At 40.7% G+C, this 17660-nt stretch overlaps 1 protein-coding gene across 2 annotated transcripts; it reads left to right on the top strand.

The window, feature by feature from the left end:
• Nucleotides 1–275: 275 nt before the first annotated feature.
• Nucleotides 276–16293, top strand: LOC148896712 (uncharacterized). Of its 2 annotated transcripts, none has more exons than XM_088998510.1 (12): nucleotides 276–431; nucleotides 2041–2225; nucleotides 3897–4337; nucleotides 5959–6497; nucleotides 7716–7853; nucleotides 9631–9708; nucleotides 11472–11588; nucleotides 12319–12468; nucleotides 12570–12737; nucleotides 13761–13952; nucleotides 14019–14210; nucleotides 15843–16293. In XM_088998510.1, the coding sequence occupies exons 2-12, from the start codon at nucleotides 2054–2056 to the stop codon at nucleotides 15948–15950; spliced, it is 2295 nt and encodes a 764-aa protein (XP_088854636.1). In that variant the 5' UTR covers nucleotides 276–431; nucleotides 2041–2053; the 3' UTR covers nucleotides 15951–16293. The 2 variants fall into 2 exon arrangements, with proteins under 2 accessions (XP_088854636.1, XP_088854635.1); XM_088998509.1 differs by having other exon boundaries at nucleotides 280–444.
• Nucleotides 16294–17660: the final 1367 nt, after the last annotated feature.

Below are 17660 nucleotides of genomic sequence, written 5' to 3'. Positions count from 1 at the left end.
GGCTCCCTGCCGGTCATCATCGTGCAGTTGATTTGATGGACCCAAACGTTTCCAAAACTTGGTTCTCTTGATGAAAAAAAGAGGTGAGATAATTACATTCATTGTATGTGTATTCAAATTAATTATTTTGATTATGATGTGAATTATGAAGCGTAAATTCAGGATTCATCATCGAAAACTCATTTTGCTGGCGCGATGGCTCTCTCAGGTAGGCCTGGTGACGTAATCACGTGGTGACACCCACCACCTCTCCCCTGCAGTGAGACGAGCTAAGTTCAGTCGTTCAAGTAAGTCACTCAAGGCAGAGGTGGAGATTTTCTTTTTCTCTGCGCCGGGAGGAACTACTTTTATGGATGCTCTTCGTTTAATAAATCACACGGGGTGAATACTTCCTCGTTTGGTGGACATTTCCGTGTCCAAACGGAGAGAACGTAAGCTATTAAGGTACATTTTGTTTTGTAGAACAGGACCACTTGCTGTCTTGTAAAGGTAACGACGTGGCTCTAGTTTCTCGCGCACACGGTGCATTCAGGTACCCCCGGAAGAAGCACCGAGCTACCACTGACTTGACAGCTGTTTTCTGTCAAAGGTTGTGTGACCCTATGAGTCGTTTTGAATTCGCTCATATAACTGCGCTGTAAGGCAAAAGACAGTTCATAGCAGTGGAAATGGTGGTGAAAGTGTTCTGTCGTGTTATATTCCGTAGCGCCCGAGGAAAAGGTTGAATATAACTCGACGTGTCACTTCGTGGGTGCTTGTGTGAACATTAACTTAAGACTTTTAAACTCGTGACTCTGAAGGAGGAATTTGTCATTACCTCAGTCTTTACCCATGTATCGATCAAACAACAATGAACGCATATCAATGGAAAACCTCAGTGGTGATGTCATTATTTTTTATTTTGAAATGCTAAGAGTCACTTCCGTCCTTTAACTTGTCGAAAGTTGGTAATCTTGTTACATTTTCGAACGAAATAACACAACACAAACGTTTTTTTTTATGTTTCATGGCTACCACTAAGTATTATTTCCCCTCGTTCACTGCCATTGATGAGTATTCATTCACCCAAATTTGTTTTCTTATTTGCTTATGCACATAAGGGTCGCGGGCATGCTGGAGCCTATTCCAGCTGTCTTTGGGCGGTAGGTGAGGGACACGGTGAACTAGTTGCCCTCCGCACGCACAATCACACCTAGAGAACAATTTAGCGTTCCATTCACCTTCCGTTGATGTTTTTGGACTGTGGGAGTAAACTGGAGTACCCGGAGACAACCCACAAGGGCACTGGGGAGGACGTGAACTCCATAGGAATACTAATGTTGAATGGATGAAAGTCACAGTGAAAATAGGTCCCTAAACAATTTCCCAAATATTTTATGTAAAAAAATATTTATAAGCGCCTTTCAAAAGTTAGATAGCTATCTAATAGATAACTAATAGATAGATCACTAGGTTGTTTGACAGCTAATAGAGCGCAAATGGATAGCTAGCTAGGTAGCCAGCAACGATGACCTGTTTTTTTCCGCGACGAAATGCAAATTCTGGTTGCCGCAGAATTTTCATTTTGGGTCAGGGGTGGGGGGGCTCAGGAAACGTTAAAGTATACATATATTTAGATTATGATATGTGTATACACAGTAAAGTCTCGTTATATCGATATCTGTTATATCGATAGTACCGCTTATTGCGATACTATTTCTATGAACGCAAGGAGAAAAGTACATGCGCGCGGGGTCGGATATATCGATAGTCCCGGTTATATCGATATTTTTTCGGACTCCCGAGAATATCGATATAACGAGACTTTACTGTAGTTTAGTTGCCAATTCATCAATTTATTCGGCTAACATGAGTCACTGATTGAATTTGACTGATTCATGTTAATTTCTCCTGCAGTGAGTGAACAGATTCAATGGAATCTTCTGCATGCTGACTTGAGTCAGTGAATGCAATGTTTTTTCTTTACTTAGTATAACCGCAATGCTTCTGAAAAGTCTGCGAACTCAATCACTCACCTAAGTCAGTATTTTGTGCATTTAGTGCGGCTGCCAGGATGTCGTCCCGAGGCCCAAATGACTTGTGTGTAATATGTGGAGGAGTTCTTCAGGGTAACCAAAGGCGTTGGTTGTTTGGGGTCCAGCACAGGAAGTCTAGTCAGACTCGGACCCCCACAAGGTCACTGAGAGAAACAACCTTTTCACAATCTTCTCCAAATAGTCCTTGGGGTGAGTTTTTTTTATTTAACTCGCCTATTTTAGGTCACTTGAAAAATGTAAAATTGCTTCAAATTACTTCTACTGAGCGTATTTTACCAAGATTCCACCGCATATAGCTATATTTTACATTTTAACACTTGTGTTGAATATTCCGGAAGTCTTGTTTTTGAGTTGGTGACGAGTCCTCACCCTACGTTACTGAAGGAACGCTCCTGAGTGAGAATGGACATACCTTGCATCACCTCAATGCATTTTTCGGTACTTTGTTTGGTCTGAAAACTTCGTGTTGATCCGTGTTGATGCCGAAATTAGAAGGAAAACAAATAAATAATGCAATGGTGAATCGTAGTATGTTACACCAAGACAACTATTAGATATTCGCTGCCCAATTCCCAATTCTCAGCTCAATTTTTTTTCAGATTTTAGACACCAATAAAAATGACTTAAAGTGTCTAGAATCTGCAAAAAAATTGAGCTGCGAATTGGGCATTTTCAGAAAGTCCCGCCCCCAGTTCGTGACGTCACGCCAAGACGTCTTGCATTGCTCGAGAATCAAAACAATGGCTTCAGATTCGGAGAATATGCTTCCTTGTTACACATCCAGTTATGAATATGATTCAAATAGTTCTGAAGAAGAAACCATACATGTTTGCAATCGATTAAATAATTTATTCAGTGTCATTTTGAGGCATCAGGGGTGGGAAATGTCACACCCAAGGGAGGCAGAAAATGGCGACAAAGGCGTGTAGGGAATTAGTCAGCCCGTTTCCACAGGCTGACAAATTCCTTCCATGGAGCTTGGTCGCCCTCTTCTGCTTCTTTTTGGTCCTACACGACGTTTTCAGACCAAAGTACAGCAAAATGCATTGACGTGATGGAAGGACTGCTATAATGTGTCTTTTTTTCGGTCAGGGGCGTTCCTTCAGTGACATAACGTACGGACTCGTCACCAACTCAAAATCAAGACTTCCTGAATATTCAGTGCGAGTCTTAAAACGTAAAATATAGTATTTTTGCGGTGGAATCTTTGTAAAATACGCTCAGTAGAAGTCATTTGAAGCCATTTTACTTCTCCGGAGACGTCAGTTGTCCTTTAAAGCACTAATGTTGGCTTGAAATCCTACTTTTAATACCTAACCTTTCTTTGTAACCTTAACCCTCATTTGAAACCCTAATTTGAAGCCCTACTGTTGCCTAAAAATCTGAATTGGTAGCACTATATTTCAAAACCTGACCTTGGCTTGCAGCCATGACCTCTAAATTGAGACCATAAACCTATTCTAAAATCTGAAATTTGGATTGAACATTTTTTTTGGCTTCAAACTTCATTTGAAACCCTAATTTGATGTTAAGTATAATATTAAGTAAAATATTTTAAATATTTTTGAACCCTATTTTTTCTTGAAAAGCAAATTTGAAAACCTAAACAAGGTTTCAAAGCCTAATTTTAAACATCAATATTCTTTTAAAATATTTTGATCATGAATGCAAGTTTGAGCCTAAAAAAACTATTTAAAATTCTAATATAGGCTTTAAGCCATAATTTGAACTCGTAACTGGGCTTCAAACCATGAAGTGAAGCCCTAATGTTGGCTTCGAATCTTAATCGGAAACCCTAAATTTAAATTGATGGCTAAATCCTGAGTGGAAACCCTCATTTTGTGCTTGTGTCCTCTGCAGGCAGCATGATTTCTCTGGGCTCATCGTCTTCCTTGTCCAAGTCCCTGCTGTCTCTTAACTCTAAGTCCAAATCCTTGGACCTTCTGTCAGTTCTCACTCATATCCTGGGTAAACCGCTATGCCGTGGCAACGGACGTGGCGAGTTTGTGTGCGGCAAGTGCAGTGGTGTCCTAGAACGCATCTTTCGGTTCGACACGGTCATCGCCAGAGTGAGGGCTCTGTCTTCTGAGAGGCTCAACAAGCTGACTCAGGAGCGAGACAGTGTCCGGCGTTGGGTGCGTAGTAACTACGTCCAACGGCATCCTCGGGAGCAGGACGAGGATGCGGGCGGCGATGAGGACAAGGACGACTATAGGGACTTGCTGAAGGACAACATGTCTCTGGCCGAGTACGAGTGCTGGTCAGACAAGTGGGACACATGTCCTTACTTTATACGCACAGGTAAGATGCTTTAAACACTACACAACATGCGGTGTCCAAATGAAAGCCTGCGGGCCAATTGTGGTCCACAAATTTTAAAGTTGCGCTCTCATTCTTCCATTTTTTGAGGAACTCATCCTTCAAAAGAAAATGTTTGGATACTTCTGTTTTACAACATAATTTGACACCGGATTGCCCTCTGGAAAATTTAAGATTTGACCGGAAGCAGACTCATTTGATCGATTACTTTATTTTGAACACAATCAAATAAACAGAAAATAAAGTCATACGTGAAGCAAGATCTATAGAATCCATCAGGAAAATGAGCAAAAGATTACATCATCATACACTTTACACTATGCGTATTGGAAACTTAATCCTGAATTGAAACCTTAACTTCTGCTCTAAAGCCTCCTCTGAAATCTTAATTGATATTTGAAACCTTGTTGCTGTTTGAAACACAAACCCAAAGTTGAAAACTTCTTTTAAAACTTCGTTTGAAACCCTGTCGTAAATCAATTCTTACTTTACAACCCTTAAATTACACTTAAAATTCTAACCTTATATTGTAAAAGTCCCTGTGTCTTGAAACCCAAATCAAAACACTCATCTTAAAACCTAAGGTGTTGTCATGATTTGCAAGGTGATGGTCGTGGACCTCCAAAAAAGCGAGGAAGGAGCAGGGTCCATTTAAAGGACAACCAACGTCACTTTTTGTTTCCTAACTGACATCAGAAAAACGTTTTATAGCGTCTAAAATACCCAAAACACGCGATGATATTTTTAGTCAAATGCAAAACACCAATAAAAATGACTTAAAGTGTCTAAAAGTACTTCAATTTGAAACCGGAAGTGGCCAGTTTCAGAAGGTCCCGCCCCCATGTTCGTGGTGTCACGGCAAGACGTTTTGCCTTGCTCGAGAATCAAAACAATGGCTTCAGATTCGGAGAATATGCTTTCTTGTTACTCATCCAGTTATGAATATGATTCAAATAGTTCTGAAGAAGAAAGCATACATGTTTGCAATCGATTAAATAATTTATTCCGTGTCATTTTGAGGCATCACGGGTGGGAAATGCCACACCCAAAAAAGGCAGAACATGGCGAGAAAGCCGTGTAAGGAATTAATCAGCCCGTTTCCACAGGCTAATTAATTACATGGAGCTTTGTCGCCCTCTTCTGCTTCTTTTTGGTCCTATACGACATTTTCAGACCAAAGTACAGCAAAATGCATTGACGTGATGGAAGGACTGCTACAATGTGTCCTTTTTTCGGTCAGGGGCGTTCCTTCAGTGACGTAACGTACGGACTCCTCACCAACTCAAAAACAAGACTTCCGGAATATTCAGTGCGAGTCTTAAAACGTAAAATATAGCTATATGCGATGGAATCCGTGTAAAACACGCTCAGTAGAAGTCATTTGAAGACATTTTACAAATTATGGACACAACTTGTCCGCAGACGTCGGTTGTCCTTTAACAAATTATATGAAAGTCGACAGGAACAAAATCTCAAACAACAAAGTCATCAGAACAGAAAAGGTCCAAAGTAGCAAACAAAACCATGAGTAAAACATGACAGGATGAAACAAACCTGACAGACTGAACCAAACAATGACCTTCTTGATTTGTGCGCCGTGCAGGTAAAAGATGCCGTAAAGGACAAAACTGCGAAGGCTGCGACTCTTTGCGCGTGTCTGACTCTGATTACGAGTCGGTGTGCGGAGTTCCTCGCCGAATACCATATCAAGCTCTATCTCCACTGCCTCTGTCTCGGGACAAATCCCAGAGCATGCCCCTCCGCTGGCAGAGAATCTCGTCCACCTGCTCCAGTCCGACCTCGCTGGCAGCGTCCACCTTCTCCATTAGGACCCAATCCGTCCAGTCTTTGGACTCCCTGGACGGCTGCGAAGCATTTGACTCACCTGGCGACTGCTACATCACCACCTCACTTCTCAGGGTGCTCCGTCATTTGGGAGCGAGTCCGATCCGCTCGCCGGCCGGGAGCAAGATTCCAGTCCTGGTTGGGAGAAGCAAGAGGATAAGTTCTAGTGAGATGACGTCCCCTGTGGTGAACAGGAGCCTGAGCTTTGGGGAGAATGGTGATCACCGCCATGAAGAAGAGGACGATGATGATGTTCTGATGGAGATGAAGGATGAGTTCCTGCCGCTCCATAAGGAGGTGGGTCTGGAATTGGAATTCACAGAGAAGCTTCGTGGTTGGCATATTGCCACAAAATGTAGTGCTGTTTCTGTCGCTGAATTATCGTCAGGGAGAGAAATGCTCATGTTTTTTTGGGCGGCCATTTTGCAATCCTGCTCCATTGTCTCTTGGCAAGTCACAGGCAATTGAAAAAAAAAAGAAGATACAAAACCGAATCTGTCAAATTGCGACGGCATTACGTTTGAACCAAAACAAAAACAAAAAAAAGTTGGAAAATTTAAGTTGAAAGTGATTTTTCCTAACCCAGCCTTGAAATTAGGACTGCCCCAATCCATTTTTGTAATCGAAATTAAGATCATTTGGCTACAGTTTGTTTTGATTTGAGCCTCTTAATTGGCAGATACTTAACTCATTCACTGCCAGACATGTGCAACAATGTGTCAACTCCAGTGCCAGGGTTTTTGTCATTTTCACTCAAATTCCAGGACCCACAGATTATTGAGTTTTAGGACCAAATAAACATTCAATGCAGCGTAAGAAACCTTACGTTGCATTGAATGTTTCATCGGAAAAAAAAATACTTCATTCCTAAATGATATGGGTCTGGAGTTATATGAACTTGAAATGAGGGCGGCTGTCCATAATACAATGCAATATATGCATATTGCTTTATATCGCACTTTAATAACAACTGAAGCTGGAACAAAGCGCTAACGTGGAAAAAAGGGAAAATCTGCCCCCTTGTGGAAGTGAAAAAAAAAAACATTGCAAGAGGTCTGGCCAGCGCTTTATCGGCACCCCCAGCAACAAAACCCAAACAAATTCGGGAATGGCGCTCTAGGTCATATTTTCAATTCCCGAATAAGTTCGGGAATAGCAGTGAATGAGTTAAAAACAAAATACTCTGACTTGATTCCAAAAAAATATGATTGCCGCATCTAAGATGAAAGCCTAATTTTGTCTTTAGTAACAATTTGAATTTGTTTGAAAGTCTAACCCAACAATAACATTTTAATTTTAAACCATAATTTTGGCTTTGAACCAAATTTAATGTGTGCAATGTGCCATTTGAAGTTAAAATGTGTTTCTGCAACGAGTGCAGAAGCCCAAACATCTTCCTAAACGTTAAATATTGATACAATTTGTCACATCCGGTAACCGCTAATCCGCTATGTGCTCATTTGGACAATCCTCATTTGCCCGTCTGTTTAAACACTGAATTTTTTGTCCCAGCAGAGCGCTTCTCGCAGGCTCCACCAAGTGATCAGGCATCTGCGTGGGCAGCTAGACCAGGCGGAGGCCCGCGTTAGGACCCTTGAGGCCCAGCTGGAACCCAGAAAATCCCAGGATGACAATACCCATGACTGGATACATGTAAGCGCACATAATAAAAGCTTTTCAAAACAATATTTGAAACCCCTCACACAGGTTTGGCATCCTAATTGGAAAACCTAAACTTATCTTAAAATACTAATTTGAAACTATAACTTTGGTTTCAAACAAATTCAGAATTTCAGTGTATAGTCCAATTCATTTGGTACAGCAGATTTTGAACCACATACACTACATTGAGCATTCGTTCATCTTAAAAATGGGCAGGTGTGCCAAAAACAGTGGCAGGTTATTTATTATACAACACATAGCAGACGCCCTTTTAACGTATTCTTTTCAAATGCGCGCAGGTACACAATATGAAGGAATGAAAGGTGCGGGTACTGTTTGTTTTTTGCCCGGGAAGGGTGTGCCACACTTTTTTTTAATCATTTATACACACACATACGCACACGCATACACACGCACACTTCGTGGAATCTTGGCAGACCAGTGGAGTGGAGACATCCGTGGGACAAAAGACACATTTCTTATGAGCTGTTTAAAAAAATGTGTGAATGGACACAAACCGTGTTTGAACTTGTTACCTAAGTACTATGGTTTGCATGCACATTTGCAACTTGATGCATTTTTTTATTTTATATTCAAAAAGTTGTGAGTCAAAGTAGCATGAAACTGTTTCATGCAAAAATCCCACTCTTCACATAATGAGTCTGTACCCTCATCGGGGTTTGAAAACCTAACTTGAAACCCAATGGTGACTAACACTCTATCATTGCCTTCAAACATTAACTCATTCAGTGCCACATATGTGCAAAAATGTGCCCATTCCAGTGCCAGGGTTTTTGTCATTGTCACTCGAATTCCAGGACCCACAGAATATTGAGTTTGAGGACTTCATAAACATTCAATGCAGCATAAGAAACCTCAGAGTCTCTTTTTTCATCAGGAAAAAGTACTTAATTCCGAAATTATATTGGTCTGGAGTTATATGAGCTTCAAAGGATGGTGGCTGTCCAAAATACAATGCAATACATATATATTGGTTTATATCAGGCTTTAACAACGGCTGAAGCTGGAACAAAACATGAAAAAGAAATGCTACCACCTTGTGGAAAGGAAAAAAAGCATTGCCAGAGGCTATGACCAGCACTTTATCAGCACCCAAACCAGAAAAAAAAAACAAAACCCGAACCAATTCGGGAATGGCGCTCCACGTCATATTTTCAATTCCCGAATAAATTTGTGAATGGCAGTGAATGAGTTAATTTGAAAATAATAATCTTTGTTTGAATTCCTACTCCCTAGTTGAAACTATAATGCTAATTTCAAACCCTAATTCAAAACTCCAAATCCTAATTTGGAAATTTAACCCTCTTTTAAAACCCAAATTTCAAGCCCCGACCATGAGAGAAAGACTGTTCTGTTTTTCTGATGCACATGATTATTCAACATCATGTTAAACGACCGCAGTTTAGCACCAACTACTGGCAAGGAACACTTAATTTCCAATATTTTTGTGTCTTTCACAAATCATATTTGATATTTCGCTGATATCAGCCCGGCGATCCTCGCCCATCTGTAATTTAATCCCTACTTTAAAAACATAACCTGCGACCATAACCCTGTTTTAGAACCCCAAATTGAAAACCAAACCCTGATTTCAACCCTAACAGTGAAGCCTTAACCCCGCTTTGCCCCCCCTATCTTGATACTTGAACCCTGTTTTGTCGAATGGCCTCAGGCTCAAATTGGAAATTGGAATCATTATTCAATAGCCTAACCCTATCTTAAAACATTTTTGGTCTTGTCCCTCCAGCTTGCGCGTGAGGAGGACGGCGCCTCCCTGCTGCCCGGCTTCGCTCGCTGCCTGCACAGTCGGGATCGGCTCATCCAGGTGAGAGATGATGAGTGCAGGCAGACAGATGCTAAGCTGTCTGGAATGTTGTTTGTCTATGTGCCCGCCAGCCTCTTCCTACATGCTGGAACATTGGAAGTATTTTTTTTATTAAATAGTAAAGAGAAATCATTCCTTATCTGCTTGTATCGCGAGTCAGCCATTTTTGTAATATAGACACTCCCCTCCTTGGGAACATTCAAGTTCCGAACAACGATACATACGAACATTTTTGTAGTAACATATGTAGTATTCTCTCCAGTTGTACATGTGAATATCTTTATAGAGCATATATTTTATTAAATGTATATTTTCAGTACAAACCACTACATGTTACTTTCTAAGCCTTAAAGGACAACCGACGTCACTTTTTTGTTTTTTAACTGACATCAGAAAAACGTTTTATAGCATCTAAAATACCCAAAACATGCAGTATGATATTTTTATTCAAATGCAAAACACCAATAAAAATGAGTTAAAGTGTCCAAAATCTGCAAAAAAATTGAGCTGCGAATTGGGCATTTTCAGAAAGTCCCGCCCCCAGTTCGTGATGTGACGCCAAGACGTCTTGCATTGCTGGAGAATCAAAACAATGGCTTCAGATTCGGAGAATATGCTTTCTTGTTACACATCCAATTATGAATATGATTCAAATAGTTCTGAAGAGGAAAGCATACATGTTTGTAATCGATTAAAGAATTTATTTCGTGCCATTTTGAGGCAACATTGGGGGGAAATGTCTCACCCAAAAAAGAGGCACAAAATGGCGACCTCCTGTGGCCACCTCTGTTTCCACAGGCTGATAAATTCCTTATATGGAGCTTGGACGCCCTCTTCTGGCGGCTTTTGGGTGCAACAGGGTTTTCAGACCAAACAAGTACAGCAAAATACATTGACATGATGGAAGGACTGCTACAATGTGTCTTTTTTTCAGTCAGGGGCGTTCCTTTAGTGACATCACGTACGGACTCGTCACCAACTCAAAAACAAGACTCCCTGAATATTCAGCGCGAGTCTTAAAACGTAAAATATGTTGATCGCGAAATTAGAAGGAAAACTACATAACTAACACGATGGTGAATCGTTGTGTGTCGCAGCCAATTGTGGTAACACGCATAAAGAAGGTGTAAGTTTACACAAATTCCCAGCGGACAAAACAGCCCATTTCCAACAGAGCTTGTTCGCCATCTTGTGCATTTTCTGGGCGCTACATTGGAGTCCAGACGGCTCGAATTGATACGGAAGGACTTCTTTAATCAACTGCACACATTTATGCTTGCAATTGAAAAATGGTGTCAGTTTTCCTTTAAACATACTTATATAAGCCTTAAACAGACATTCCATGCAAAATATAGCACTGAATCAACTTACAAACTAATTCAACTTACGAACGACCGTTCGGAATGTATGTTGTTCGTAAGTTGGGGAGTGTCTGTACTGTTTAAATGTTTAGTGGGCATCTTTCAATACAATATCTCAAATCAGTTTCCCCATATCTTATGTCAGCACTGTTTTTGTCCAAATATCCGTTGCTTAAAGAATGATAACATGACAACTCATCATGTTTTAGCATTAAGCTAACAGATTTAAAGACAAAGGCAGTTTTTCCAGAACAGAAGTCATTCTCATTTGATACACAGCGTGAATGACTCCGTACTCATCCACAGATGCCTCCAGCATGTAGACAGCCTCTTTTGTTTATCGCGTTCCTCATTTGGTGGATGACGTGTGTGTTTATGCGCACGTGTTATGCTCATCCTCAGGAGCTCATGAGTGTGACCAGAAGAGTGTGTGTGGAGGGCGAAGGAAAAAGCCAGCTAGCAGATGAGATCACCAACAAATTCAGCGAGAATCTGAAAGACATTGTCAATGACAACAAGGTCAGTGAACCTGATAGTTGAATATTGAATAGCGCAAAGCCAAATCATTTATTAGAGCTCCCTGAAGAAGCCATTTTGGTCTGAAGAAGACATTTTCGAAACAATTTAAGGGCTTGGATGTTGATTAGCTCCTACTTGGAAATTCAAGGTGCGAGTACAAATCATCCCCTAAGTGCTACTGCACTCATATAAATTAAGTCATTCACTGCCAGATGATGTGCAAAAATGTGTCCACTCCAGTGCCAGGATTTTTGTCATTTTCACTCACAAATTGGAGGACCCACAGAATATTGAGTTTTATGACTACATAAACATTCAATGCAGCGTAAGGAACCTTAGACTCTTTTCTTTCATCAGAAAAACAAGTTCATTCCTATGTTATAGGTCTGGAGTTATCTGAGCTTGAAATGCAGGTGGCTGTACAAAACACAATACAATACATATCGATTTATATAGCGCTTTAACAGCTGAAGCTGTAAGAACGCACTAACATGGACAAAAGGCAAATGATGCCCCCTCATGGAAGGGAAAAACATCCCCAGAGGTCTGACCAGCGCTTTAACGGCACCCCCGCAAGAAAAACTAAAACCCGAACAAATTCGGGAATGGGGCTCCATGTCATGCTTTTCAATTCCCGAATAAATCCAGGAATGGCAGTGAATAAGTTAATACAAAAATTAAACACACAAATATTACACAAACCGTGACTTCTTCTATCGTCTTCACCCAGGTTGCCATGGAGAATTCAGTCTGTGAGTTGGTTGAGAAAGAACGACATTTTGGAGAAGAGGTGGCTTCCTTGAGAAAGGCGGCAGGAGACCGCGAAAAGGACCTGGCTATGCTCAACATGGTGCTACAGTGCAACCAGGATATTATCAATGTAATTTCTTTCTTGAACTATATGAGAAAAAAATACCAGACACTTTATTCTGGGGTTTCAATGTTCAAGCTGTAACTGTGCACTGGCCGTTCACCTTCCAGGATTTGCGTATGGCCCTGGGTGAGAAACAGCGCCTCCTGCTGGAGATGGAGAAGGAGAGGGAGATGTGGAGGCAGAGGGAGAGGGCCCTGGCTGCCACCATGCACGAGAAGGAAGAAGTTGTCCAAGTCCTCAAAGTGGAGCTGGAGAGCTGTATGAAAGATGTTCAGGTACAATAATCTTTTTCTTTCGGCTTTTCCCTTCAAGGGGTCGCCACAGCGAATCAGTGTCCTCCATCTTCAGAGGTTTGGTTCACATGTTTGTTTTGTCCAAGCTTTTACGGCGGATGCCCATACTGACACAACCCTCTGTATTTATCCGGGCTTGGAACCGGCACAATAAGACACTGGCTTGTGTCCCCTTTAGGCTATAGAACAAGCAACTCTATGAATAAAGATGAAGATGCTCAGGACAAGGCTCCCAAACACCAAATGGTCATCGACACAGCATCATTCAAACAAAGCAAAACTATATGATGACCTACACATTTCAATTCCGAAATTCGGGAATTACAGCAAATGAGTTAAAGTAAACAGAAAAATATGTCTTCTATTTATTTGTGTTATACATGTACAAATGTCAATTAGTTCATGCACATTACTCCTTCATTCTTTTTTTTTTGCTTCCATGAATGAAGCTCAAAGTAAAAATATATGACAAAACATGGAGATAAATAAAAATGGAAGTAAATAAATTACTAATGCCTTTCTTTTATTAATATTCTTGGAATAAATTAAGTGATTTAATATTTTTTGGGGCATAAATTAAGAAACATATGTTTAAAAGTCATGTTTTTAGGCTGTGTATTGTATGTTAAGTTGCGTATATTTCTTTTGTAATGCTCATATATACTTTTATTGATTAAAAGTAATCTTCCATACATAAGTGACTCATACAAAAAGTGTACAAAATTGTTGTTTGGTTGATATTTTTATGTTAAATTAATACAGTAAAGTCTCGTTATATCGATATCGGATATATCGATAGTCCCGGTTATATCGATACTATTTCTATGCACGCACAGAGAAAATTACATGCAAACACGGTCGGATATATCGATAGTCCCGGTTATATCGATATTTTTTCGGACTCCCTTGAATATTGATATAACGAGACTTTACTGTATGTTCTGTTTTTATATTGCTACCTTCTGTCATGCAACACAACAGTTATTAACATTTTACATTCCCCAGGCGCTCTCAGATTCCGTTATTTGCCAAGGCTTAGAAGGGGGCGGTGCTGAGGCAGCCCTGGCCTCCCAGCTCCGAGATAAAGAGAGTCGACTGGCATCCATGTTGGAGGAGCGAGAGACACAGAGCGCCACCTTGTGCCAGGAGGTCACCAAACTCACCGCCGCCCTCCAGGAGTATCAGAACGTAGTTCAGGTGAGAGGCATTGACTCAGAAAGGAAACGTGTAATATTTGGCTTTTAATCGGAATGTGATGAACAGAGTCAGCAGGAGAGCTACGATCGGACGACGTCATCCCTGAAGGCTCAGCTAACGGATGTCAGGCAGGCGCTGCGTAATGAAGAGCGCCGTAGGAAAGAGGCTGAGAGAATGCGAAACACCCAGAGAGAGGACAGAGAGAGCACTGAGAGGAAGCTGAGAGACAGTCTGGAGAAGAGGGACCGAATCATACAGGTAAAAATCACTATACCTTTATTTTTTTTTAATATACTGGACCAAGAATGAAAAAAAAATCACTTTTGAGAGAGTATGAAGTAGTCATGTAGACCTATGGAAGAGTTACACAACTACTGTGGGTGACTCATCAACTGCAGTATTTACTCGATGAAAAGGTTTCTTCAGCTATCATCTGTACTTCTTTGAAGGTGTCGGACGTTTCGCTTCTCATCCAAAAGGCTTCGTCAGCGAACTAAAATCTTTTGCTGGTAGTTTCGGCCCTATATATATCCCTACTGTCCAGACGTGGCAGTGCCAGAGTCTGCTATGATTGGTCCCTGCGCTCAGGTTGGGGGGGAGCAGAGGACTACTCCCCGCGGCTACACTGGTTACCTCTATTGTCCTGCCTGAGTATGGGGTCTACGACTGGCCTGATTGCCGCAATTGCTCTGGTTTCACCTCATCAGCATCACTAAGCCTATGTTGCCTAAGAAGTCTGTTGTACGAACGATCCAAATTGAACCTCACCTCACCGTGGCGATTTAGTGAAGGGTTTAGCTGTTTTATGAAAATAGCTTCTTTTACTCCCCTTTCAAACCATCTATTTTCTTTCGCTAAGATTCTAACCTCATTGTCGTCAAATGAGTGGATAATAGCTTTTAGGTGCATATGTACTGCCAATTGAGGCCCACCCCTATTATCCCTGCAATGTTGATAAGGCCGGAAATTGGTGCATCTAAAAGATAGGCTGCCAAATGAAAAACTAAATAATTTAGTTTATTCAATACATTGTAAAAATGAAAATTGTAAATAGCCTTACATTGGGGAGACTAAACAAATTCTAAAAAAAAGACGGTTATATAAGGCGCAGGGTCACCTTTGGAAGAAAATCAAGGCTTTTGGATGTGCCTTATACACCAGATAATCCTTTTTTTTCTTCAGCGGCTAACAAATATATATCTCTGGCGTTTACTATTATTTGTTAGCATTAAGCGAACGGACTTCAAGGCAAAATTCTGTGGTTTAAATGCAGCATGTTCAGCTTTGTTTTTTTATTGAGTACCATATTTTCCGCACCCAAAAAAGTTGATTTTCTTCAAAAGATGACGCTGCACCTGAAACGCCGGTCCGCCTTATATGTGAAGTAATATTGAGCCACAACATGTCTCGCAACTACTGTCAGCAGCCATCATTTCCCCTTGTAGAAGAAGTAGTGCATAACCCCAGTCTCTACTGTAGCACCTTTTAATGTGGTTTGCCCTATATTTGGAACATTTTTATATATTTATACGTATATTAGATTCTGAACACTTTTTTCATTCATTGAAGGTCATTCATTCATACTCCGGTGTGCTTTATATATGGAAAAAGTTAGAAAATACACCATTCATTGGGTGTGCGCTTTATACTCCGGTGCGCCTTATATATGGAAAAAGTTAGAAAATACACCATTCATTGGGTGTGCGCTTTATACTCCGGTGCGCCTTATACACCAGAAAATACGGTAACTTAAATGCGTTCATTGCCAAACATTTGAGGTTTCATCATGTGTGACTCGTACACATAATGTAAAATGTGTCGACTCGTTTTGAAGCGGCCATTTTACTTTGACAAAGTCATAATAATGAGTGCCTTTCTCCGCCTTTGTAGCAAATCCTGCAGGATTCTGAGGAGCGTGACCGTCAGGTGGACGAGCTTCAGCACAACTTGCAGAACAAGCAAGGCAACCGCGTCTCAGCTGTAAAACATTCGCTCTGAGTGGTGTTGAAATCAACCAACCGATGAAGGTGTTGCACATTTCGATTGGTACTACTTGTTATGGTGTGTATTTTGTTGTGTTTATCTCCAAAGATTTACACTTTGACCCATCAGGTTTGGGTACAGAATGTCGCTATGTGCCTCAGAATCAGTGATTCAGCCAATAAGAAACGTTTGATTTTGAAAATTAGTATGTCACTGTAATTTTAAATTAAATGGAGGGTTGCGCGTCAAATCACCTTAAAAATGTTTTTGGGCACTTTTTTTCAATGTTCCTTCTTCTATGAATGTAATGTCTAGGAAGTTGGTTCATTTTTTTTCTCAAGAGAATTAAACGCTCTGATTCAAATGTGTGTGTGTGTGGGGGGGGGGTTGCCCTGCCATTCATTTCCACTCTGACATTTTCAGTAGACCCAAACATAAAAGTCCCACTTCCTCTATATTTTCAAGCTGGCTTCTTGAGACTACTGTACCTTGATTGACATGCTTTCCAAATGTATTGTTGCTATCAGTCAAACTGACTTACTTTCTACAAAAACAACTGTGACTTTCACGCCTGACCAGACCCAAACCTAAATTGCTCACTTCCGATGTGTTTTCTGGTACGGCTTCTTGTATTTATGTTATTTTTTTGTAGGTTTACTTATACATTCCTATATTGTAACAGACTTCATTGTTCGCTATGTGGACCCAAAAGCAAAGAAGAAACAGATGGTCAGAGTTGAGGTGGGGCTGAATGATCAAAATAATAGTGCGTGAACAGGGTCCTGGAGAGATTGGAGAGATAATTGGGTTTTAGATTCAAGACTAAAGCAGGGAAGCGGATGATAAGGCGAGGGGTCTTTTTTGGCCTTTCGTGCATGGGAAAAGTGGGGCCCGAGGGGATAAGGTACATCTGGGATGTAAAAGGGGTTCGGCAGCCTGGGAAAGAATATTAAACAGGGAATGAACATCAGTCCATCCATTTTCCATACCACGGTGTCGCGGGGGGTGCTGGAGCTTATCTCAGCTGACTTCGGGCACGAGGCGGGGGACACCCTGAATTGGTTGCCAGCCAATCGCAGGGCACACAAAGACGTACAACAGTCACTCGCACACTCACACTAAGGGACAATTTGGAGTGGCCAATCTGCCTGCCATGCATGTTTTTGGAGTGTGGGAGGAAACCGGAGGACCCGGAGAAAACCTTAAGTAATAGACCTATTACTTAAAAACTTAAGTAATAGACCTACTCTTGAGTTTCTTCAGGTTTTGCTTCTTCAAACTTTTTTAATAGCTCTCTTTATGAAAGATGTCCCAACTAAATTTACCGTTGTGAAGTAAAATAGGCCCCTAATTCTTATATATATTTTGTTAATGTTTTAAAATATTTATTTAATTTTTGTATATTTTTTTTGTTATTTTGGATGGCACAACAGTTAATTTTGGCCGGTGTTAGCATTTTTATTTGGCTCGATGTGCTTATTGTTTTGCTGATGATATTGTCTTGCCATTTATTCCAAAGAAGAAATAATAATAATATGAATACATTTTATTTATAAGCGCCTCTCAAAGCTCTCAAGGACACTTTAAAATCACAAAACAGGGACATAAATAAAACGATCGATAACATGATAAATAAGAATAAGAGATAAAACTACACCGAGAATGCTATCTTAAATAGGTGGGTTTTGAGATGGGATTTGCAGGTTAGCAAACACAGCAATAAAA

The sequence above is a fragment of the Hippocampus bargibanti genome, linkage group LG06 (assembly GCF_051943395.1).
Source record: "Hippocampus bargibanti isolate YZ-2025 linkage group LG06, ASM5194339v1, whole genome shotgun sequence".
In the NCBI taxonomy this organism is placed as follows: domain Eukaryota; kingdom Metazoa; phylum Chordata; class Actinopteri; order Syngnathiformes; family Syngnathidae; genus Hippocampus; species Hippocampus bargibanti.
Note: the sequence above shows the minus strand (reverse complement) of the source record. Positions and strands in the feature narration are given on the sequence as shown.